Here is a 9,130-nt window from a genome sequence, read left to right on the forward strand (position 1 = left end):
GTGGGGGCCCATGTGTTTCTCTTACTAGGGGTATGAGGGCTGAGGTCTTTGCACGATAAAACTGCTCTGACTCCAGGGCAAAATGGGCAAAACAGGTACAGACCCACCAATTTTGGCATGAGGGCTCTCTGTTATCAGCATGAGGCTCCTGGCTGGCTGGGTGAGCACCAGCTGTGGTCAGGCAGAGGTGGTGGGGGCTGGTAGGCACCTCATGGTGGTCATCGGCTCTGCCTGGCCTCTCCTTCCTCAACCATCCTCCAAGACCTCCTGCCCTTTGGGATCGGCTGTGGGACATCACCTGGGTGTTCCCTGCCCTGTCACTGCCTTCACACTGCCCAGCGCTATCCCTGCTGACAGTCCGGAGACACGGGGGGGTTCCCACCTCCTAAATGGCCCCAACCCCCCCCACTTCACCTGACGGAGGAGCCCAGCTGGGGATGCCAAGCTGTGACACTGGTGGAAGGACAGCCTCCCCCTGCCCAGTGCCCGGGGCCCTTTTGTCTCTCCAATGCCTCGAGTGGCAGCTCCCCAGCTGGCCGCAGCCGCGGGGCCTGCGCAGCGTGGTGGGTGCGAGGCCTTCCCTGCGCCGGCCTGCGTGGAGAGGGACCACGGGGCTTTCTCTTTAATGCAATGCTATGAATACTCGGGGTCTTTCTGCTCGCTGTTTAATGGATTTGAATGTGAAAAGGTGGTGGAATTGGGAAGAGGGGAAGGGGGGGGGGAGGCCAGGCCTCTTTGTTCGGGGATGCTGCTCCAGCCCGGGATTTATTTAGCATTTGGAGGGCTCGGGGTCTTTCTCTCCTCCCCAGCCACTGCAAAGGCTCTCTCCCTTTTCTGCCTCATGCTTATTAGCATAGCAGCTGCTCTCTGAGAGGGGCTAGTCAAGAGAAAAGGATAGAGGCGTCCGGGAAATGAATAGGAGGGAAAAAAATAGCTTAAAAGGACAGGGGCTTTGAATGGGGGGGGGGGGGGGGGGGGGGTTGGAGCCGTGAGTGGAAAAGGGGACGGGGGGAGGCTCAGCTGAAAATGTGAGCAGGGTGAAATGCGAGGACCTGCTAGGGACAGCCGTGTGTGCGGGTGCTGTGCTGGGTCTGGGTCTGCTGCAAGACCCTGCTGCTCTCCATGGGGCATGGGATGGAGCAGCAGGGGAAGCCTCCACAGTATGCTGCAAACCTGTCCCTGGCAGAGCCTTCTGGCCACTCAGACCAAGTACTTTAGGCATCAGTGAAAGAAATCAGATGTGCAGGAGCACTACACCACTCTTGCATGCATGTTGCCTTGCTCTAGGTAGAGCCTGGTATAATAAGATGTCCCATCAAGAGCTCCCCAGCAAACAGGGCTGTGCAGGCAGGAATCTGGTCCTGTGCAGAAAAGCCGGGAAAGGTGTAGGCATATTCAGAATCCATCTGTGAAACTGCATCATGTATAACATTGCTTTTGACTGTGAATCAGTGAGAAGCGTTTTCCCATCTGGAAAAACAAAACAAAACAAAACAAAACAAAAACAAAAACAAAAACAAAAACAAAAAAAAAGAAATGAGACTGCAGTGCACTCCTGGGGTGAAAGGTGCCATTTCCAGGCAGTGGCTCTTCTCAGTTGTAGCATTCATTTAAAGGAAGAATTGTAGAATTCATTCAGGCCCCATGCAAAGGCTCAGCTTTGCACTGTCCAGTGCCCCACTGATGCTTTGCAGAGCTGACAGCCATTTGCCAACATCGCCAAGCAGGGCTGTACATACCTGCCTGGCTTGTTAACCCAGCTCTGCTCCATGCAGTGCGGGAGCCTGACGGCTCCCTCACATCAACATCCAAGGCTGCCGGGTCCCCAGCATCCTCCACACCTGGGCAGGGCTGGTGCCAATGGGGTGCATATCCAGCCTGCCTGGGTGCAGCATGGGGCTGGTTGGTGTTGGGCTGGACCAGGGACAAAGATGGACTTAGAGAGCAGGTGTCAGTGTTGGCTGTGGCGCTGTGGGCTGGCACAGCCGTGCTGGAGAAGCTGCAGTGAACAGCTGATGTCCAGGTGTCTGTGCCACTCTGTGCATCCATGGGCTGCCAGAGCTGCTGCCCAGGTCAGGCGGGGAGTGCCAATGGCGCAGAAAGGGGAGGCCCCTTCTGAGGAACCTCTTCCTAAAAAGCTGCAGCCAGAGAATGGCATCGTGTGTTGGATTCAGGTCAAATGAAGAGTTTCCAGCACAAGCAGTTGTCCCAGCAACAGTCCAAGCAAATTGTCCGCCATCCTGCCACTCACCCAACTGCCCAGCTTTCCCTCTGTCCATTCCTCCACCCATCCCTATCTCCATCCTCAGCCATTCTCCTGTCCCCCTGTCTCCATCCCTCATCTTCTATCTCTTCATTCATTCCCATGAATCCTTTTATCCCTATACATTTATCCCTCCATCCTTTGTCCCTCCAACTGTCTCCGGCCATCCCTCCTGTAATCCCTTAATCTGGGCAGTGTTCTCCACCTACAGACCCAATCCCCAACCACTGTCCTCCCCGGAGCACACCAAACCAGGATGCTTCCCTGCTTGGGCATTTCATTAGTCAGCAAGAGAAACCTGAAAACACAAAGCAACCTGTAAATGCAATGTAAAACTACATTACACCCAAATCTGTTTCTTTGTGAGACTCAGAGGTCACCTCTCCCTAGTGAGCAGCTGGAGAGTTGCTGAGAAGAGATGTTCCTCCTGCCCACATGACATGGTGATGCAGTGTCATCCCCTGGGATGCCGGCTGCCGTAAAGGAGAAGTGGGGGCCACCCATGCGCTGCCCTGCCAGACCTTGTCACAGGCCTGGGAGCACTCCTGGGACAACACAGCCCACAAGCATGGAGGTCTTCAGAGTGCCAGTGATTTTAGGGCACAGAGGCTTGCAGGGATCTCACTGCAGGAATGGCATGGCCAGCTTTAGCCACAGCCCAGGAGGGACCTGGACCTTCACAGCCAAACGTGGCTCAGTCCCAGTACCCAACACCACAGAGGCTTTGGGTCACAGTAAAATGGGTTGAAACAAAAGCATCCTGTGGAACATAGGGTCCCATCTGATGTGCTCTGGACCTCTGACACTGCTGACAGCAGTTTGCTGTGACCACCCTACCACCCACTTTATGCTCATGCCAAGGGGTTTCACCCCACTCGTGGGGATCCAGTGAAGAAGGCATCAAGAAGTAGCAAAATGTTTCAGCTGGAAGGGAGAAGAGCCTGTCCAGCCAGACTGAGCTGCCGTCTCCTCCCCGGCACTGAACAGTAGTCAATTGTGATTTTTAAAAAGGTAACTCCTATTCGGATCTCCAGGCTGTGGCATTATCATAGTCATACAAATGCCAACAAAGCATCTATTTAAAATGTACTGAATTTTGATTACAGCCCGTCCCCTCTCGCTCACTCACTCGCTGTCTTTCTTTCTCATTCATTACTTACTGTGTTAAGCTCCCTGAAATTCAAATAAAATCCCACCTCCTTCCCCCCATCCATATGCGTTGTTCGATTCAGCTCTGATGTCTGGGCTTGACGAATGAAGGGGAATATAACAGAAGACAAAGCTGTCAAACTTCTCTGGGCTGTGTTGACTTCCCATCACCCCTGTGGACGGAGGGGAGACCGATCCATCTGTTTTGGAGTCAGTAGCACAAACAAAAGCAAAAGACAATGGCAGGAAGCACTTGGAAGTTCAAATTCTTTCTTTGGTTTCTCTTGGAACAACAGAACCTACGTAATGTGGCCAGCGGACAATAACATGCAGCCAGGGACACACAAAAATGCCAGAAGAATGTGCTTACGACACGAAATGTTCCAATATTTTTGTTTTATTGGAACAAAAATAGAAAAGGAAAAAAAAAAAAAAAAAAAAAAGAAAGCCTTTGGAGTTCCTAGATTTCTTGGACTGGGTTTCTTTAGAGAGTGCTGCAAAGCGGGGCAGCTCTGGGTGCTGCAGCAGGGCCAGCAGTGGGGCTGAGGGCTCAGCCCAGAGTTGAGCACCGCCAGCCCCACTCTGTCCCTGTCCCCATACATAGCTCCACTGCACCCTTGGCCTCGGCGCTTCCCCTCTGCTCGGGGCCACCTGGGCGGCTGTGCACATGCGAGCCCAGGGCACAGTGTGGCTTCGCGGGTGCTGGGCTGGCAGCCAGGGGCATGCAATTTGTATTCACTGACCAGCCAAAATCTCCTGCAAAGGGGCTCCTGGAGGCCCCAGCCCACTCCATGGGAAGAGATTTACACAGAAATGCTGCATTTCCTTGGGAAACAGTCTTTTTGCTCATGGTTTGCACAGCCCGGCTGGCCAAAAGACACAGGAAAAGGTGCATGATAAAAAGCCCCGGGTTTCTCTCCACAGCAATAAAATAGCACCTGAATGATTTATTTTTATTTTTATTTTATTTTTTTTATCAGCAGTACTGTCTCAAACAGAGGCACTGTTGGAGATGGCAAGGCAGGCAGGGGAATGGGTATATGCGTGTCTCACTGCAGGGGCTGCCCCAGCACCTGACTTGTGCAGAGCAAAGCAGTGCCCACAGTCATAGCTATGACCCCACTTCAGGTTTTGCTCTGTCAATCCGGTACCAGCAAAGAACACTCACATCTAAGCTGCTACATAGTACCTTAAAGCTCACCCTGTCCAGTGGGCTCTGTGCCTCCAGAAACTACCTGGGAGCAGAAAGATATTAGGGTTTGCCTGTTAGGGTGGCTCAGAACATTTTGAATCCTGCCAGCAGCACTCCAGCACCAGGAGGGCTTCAATGTTTTGGTGGTGCCTTACCTGGGTGGGTCCCTGTCCCTTGCCCATGTCACACAGCACCCAAGTGGCACCAAACTGGTTCAGGAAGGCTGACATTTGCAGGACATTGCTTTTGGAGTCCCCAAGAGCCTGTACCCAACATCAGGCTGGGCATGGCACATGTTTCTAGACGATTTCTGGACATTGCCAGAGCTGTTACAATTACCTATATGGAAAGAGCATGGTCCCTAAATTAACCTGGTGTTGGAGGCTTGCTGCGCCCTGCCCCCAATGATACAGGCATGGGGCTGCTGCTGTTTTTCCCACTTCCCTGTGCAGCTGAATCCTGCCCCAGGTGCCTCCAAAGGTGCAGGGCTCAGTCTGCCCTGGTCTACGGGAGAAGACTGGGGACACCTTTGGTGATGCTGCCTCTCATCCCACGGGGGGCTGCTGGAGTCAACGCTGGTCTGATGGCAGTGCCTGGATGCCGATGGCCCCATTGTCACAGCCCAGAGGCCCAGCATAGGCTGGGAGGCAACCAGGCCACCTCACCCACCTCACCGAGGGCAGTAAAGAAGCCTAGGAGGGTTTCCAGATACTTAACCTGCCAGGCTGAGGCTACAGACCCCAAAACCACTGATCCAGGGGAGCCAATGCAAGCTGGGGCACAGGGAGCTCATGCCTCACTCCCCCAGGGCAGGGGCTGCTTTTGAGGCCCAAACCCCAAGCACTTGGCCTGGCTGTACCCTGAGCCAACACCCTCAGCTACTACTGAGGCTAGGATGGAGAAACCATCAGAGCCCCGGACACACAGTCCCCAACCCACCAGCCCCGCAAGTGTTCTTCAGGGATCAGCAAATCCCAGGTGCAGCGCTGCCAGTGCAGGTCACAGTCACCTTGTGGGCCCCAAGGAGAACACAGCAGCTTAAAGGGAGAGCCAGGAACCCATCACCCCCATCACAGCTGCCACACAACCCCATGCATGGGAAAGAAACAAAAGACATTTTTTTTTATAAAAAGATCAATGAAAAATTTATTTATAAATTTCGCACTCTGGGGCTACATGTCTATATCATACACTCAGGAATATGCTGTACTGTACAGACTTTATCCAGTTAGAAATGATCATATAGTGACCCACATACAGCTTCAATATAAGCCTAAAAATTCTTAACATTAATTAACATAATTAAAAAAGGTATTCGCATCTAAAGAAAAATCTACAGAAAAACTCCTTTCTGGAGCAATCTGTGCATCAGCTTCAATGTCTGCTTATTTCACTGACATTATCAATATATTCTTCTTACAAAAATAATAATAATAATTAAAAAGATGACTGCCATAAGGTGACCAGTCATGCACGAAAGAGCCTCCCCCACCTGCCTCTTTTCTTGTACTCCCCGTTTTGGCGTGAAGGGTCAGCAGCACTATGAGCCAACAAGGGGGGCGGGGGGACCCTCATTTCAATTTGAATCAATCTGCATCCCTTTTACTTCTCAAGATAAAGAGAGACGGGGTGTGGGGGTTGCATAGAAAATTGAAACTCTAGGGACTAAGAAGGGCAGCAGCTTTTCAGTAAAATACAAAGGGATGTAAAAATACATCAACTCACAATTTCAGAGCAAACCCCCTTCCCCGACATACAATTTCCAAAATCTCAGCGTGTCTAAAGCTCCAGGAAGCTGGAAAGGAACAATACTTTTCTTAAACTCACTCAGCAATTCACACAGGAGATTCACAGTCTTAATAGGTATTTTATAAAAATATAAATATGGGTTACATCATGTTGTCTTTACAACACTGGACAGAGCTCCCTTTAGACTGGGTTTATAACCAAGATTTCTTTTTAAAAATCCATCTAGAACTTGGCTTTAAAATACACTTTTTTAATATTATGTCATAAATGTTATGACATTTCAATGTGGCAAATCCATTTAGTCAAAAAATGTGCAACCATCTGGTAACAACAATAAAACCTCGCTAGAAAAGATATTGTTCCCACCCTGTAACTATTACACAGAAGCACCAGTGGAAGTGCTGGACACCACCTTCAAGGCTCACAGAAAAGACTTCAGCTAAGCAGTTCCTTGCAAGTTACAGCATTGACAGTAGACACTTGCAACAGGGATTTTTTCCTTTTTCTTCTTTGAATCTGGAGCTTTTTACTTATCCCAAATTGTTGAAGTGGAAGAAACAAAAACTGCAGGTGAAACCATCAGAGACAAAGCAGAATATTCAGTGCAATGGGAAATAATAATGGCAGACTCAAGGCTTTAGTTTTGAGACTAGGAAAAAAAGCATATTTCCCAAACCATATTTTGAAACACTCACCACCAGCTTCAAACAAAAACCAGGCTCACAAACTTCACCCACAAATATATACACATACATGATAAATAGTTAAGACACAACCCAAAAAAAACAGCAGGTAACTATTTTTAATTGTAATGGTTTGGATAAAGGGAGTAAGAGAGGAAAGAGCAGGGAGATGGCAGTGATATGGTTGGTTTTAGTGCAGACAAACAGAAGAGGGATGAAAGACCAGGGGGAGAGAGGAGACTTCTGAAATTTTCCGCATTTTCCAAATGGATGTTCTTGTGCCATAGCAATAAAAAGCAGCATTGCGATTATACGTGCAGTCACTTCAAAATGCGACTTAGGGTGGCTTTCTCTTCTTCCTCCCTTTCTTTTATAAATATATATATACTTAGACATATATATATAGTATAAAAGGCAGGTGACTCTACATACATCAAGTGAATCATTCTGCATTGAGAAGTGTTATCCAAGTTTCACCAAAAGAAAAAAGTTCCCAAACTATTTCTCAGTAGTTTTCAGGCATCTCTCTAGGCAGCAGAGAGCGCTCGCGCCCCTTTTCTGTGCAAAAGCAAATCCTCTGCCTCTAGAGTTTATTTCACTTTTTTTTTTTTTAATATGAAAAAAAGTTCAGGGTTTACTAATCCTCCCTTCACACACAAAACCAGAAGGAAGGATTCAACGTCTTTTCCTGTGATCTCACGTGTGCTGAATGGATTCAAGAATCGGCTGAGGATGCAGACTTTCTTCGGACACCCACAAAAAAGAGAAAAAAACAGAAAACCCAGCACACACACAAAAAGCAATCAGGCAGGGCGAGAAAACCAAGTCTGTCATATTCCAATGGAGTTGCCTCAAAAAAAAAAAAAAAAACAAAACAGAACAAAAAATGAAACCGAGCAGTAGGAAGACACTGGGCGAAGCCTGCCGGAGGAGACGCGCGTCCCCCTCCGGGGCAGGGACGGGGCCGGCGGCTGCCGGGAGCCACCTGCCCGGCCGCTGGCGCCGACTCCCGGCGTGGTCGGAGCTGGCTCGGGGGAAAGCACCGCCCGGCGACGTGGGTGCATCTGGGGAGGTGTTGAAATGAATTCGTTTCTGAGCCAGAATACTTTAAAATCGAGGGACAGGCCACCACGGGTGTTAGAGGAGAGGGGAGAAAGGATTAAATATTACCGGGGAGGGAGGGGCGGGGGGAGGGGGGGGAAACAACCGTTTTAAAGCATCTGACCAGATGTCAAACTGAAACCGTGAATACTGTGAGTGCAGCCGAGGTAGATGGAAAAAAAAATTACAGTAGGAAAACAACCCTTGGAAGAAAAACAAAATTAGAAGCAGGTAAATGGCGGTGTGTTTGTTTGTTTGCTTTCAGTAAATCTTTGCGGGGCCCCAAATTTCTTTGCCAAAAAACAAACAAACAAAAAACACACACACAAAAAAAAAAAACAATCAAAAAAAAAACAACCAAACCACAAAAACCACGGAGTCCGAGCAGCTTTGACATGTCAGGAAGGCGGCGGGGCGGCCCCGCGGCATCACCGGGCGCCGGCGGAGTATTTGGCCTTGGTGATCAGGTAGAGGACGATGTCCTGGTGGCCCCCGAAGGCGGCGATGTGCAGCGCGCTCCAGCCGTCGCGGTTGGCCAGGCGGATGTCGGCGCCGAACTTGACGAGCAGCTTGACGAGCTCCAGGTTGCCGTCGATGACGGACTGGTGCAGCGCCGTCTGCCCCTCGGGCCCGAAGGAGTTCACGTTGAACTCGCAGTTCGTCATGTTCTGCAGCAGCGACTGCAGCTCCTTGGTGTTGCCGCGCCGCACCGCCTCCTGGAAGACGCGCTGGCTCGGCGGCGCCGCGCACGGCGACACCTCGCTCTGGCTCATGCTGCCGCCGGCCCCGCTCGCCTCACGCCCCGCATGGACGGCGCCGCCGCCGCCGCCTGGGCCGGGCCGGGCCGCCGCTACCCCGCGCGGCCGGGCATGCGGGGCCGGGCTGCGGCGGGTCCTGGCCGCCGCTCCGCGCTGCTCCGCGCCGCTCCGCGCCCCGCAGCCGCCGCCGCCGCCGCCGCCGCCGCGCCCGGGCCTCTCTGGAGCGGAGCCGGCC

General features: G+C 51.2%; 1 protein-coding gene across 1 annotated transcript; it reads right to left on the minus strand.

The window, feature by feature from the left end:
- Positions 1-5,720: 5,720 nt before the first annotated feature.
- NRARP (NOTCH regulated ankyrin repeat protein) lies at positions 5,721-9,130 on the minus strand. The gene has a single exon (XM_068657253.1). It carries the CDS (start codon positions 8,908-8,910, stop codon positions 8,566-8,568), a length of 345 nt encoding a protein of 114 aa, XP_068513354.1. The 5' UTR covers positions 8,911-9,130; the 3' UTR covers positions 5,721-8,565.

Source organism: Anas acuta, chromosome 20, assembly GCF_963932015.1.
Source record: "Anas acuta chromosome 20, bAnaAcu1.1, whole genome shotgun sequence".
In the NCBI taxonomy this organism is placed as follows: Eukaryota; Metazoa; Chordata; class Aves; order Anseriformes; family Anatidae; genus Anas; species Anas acuta.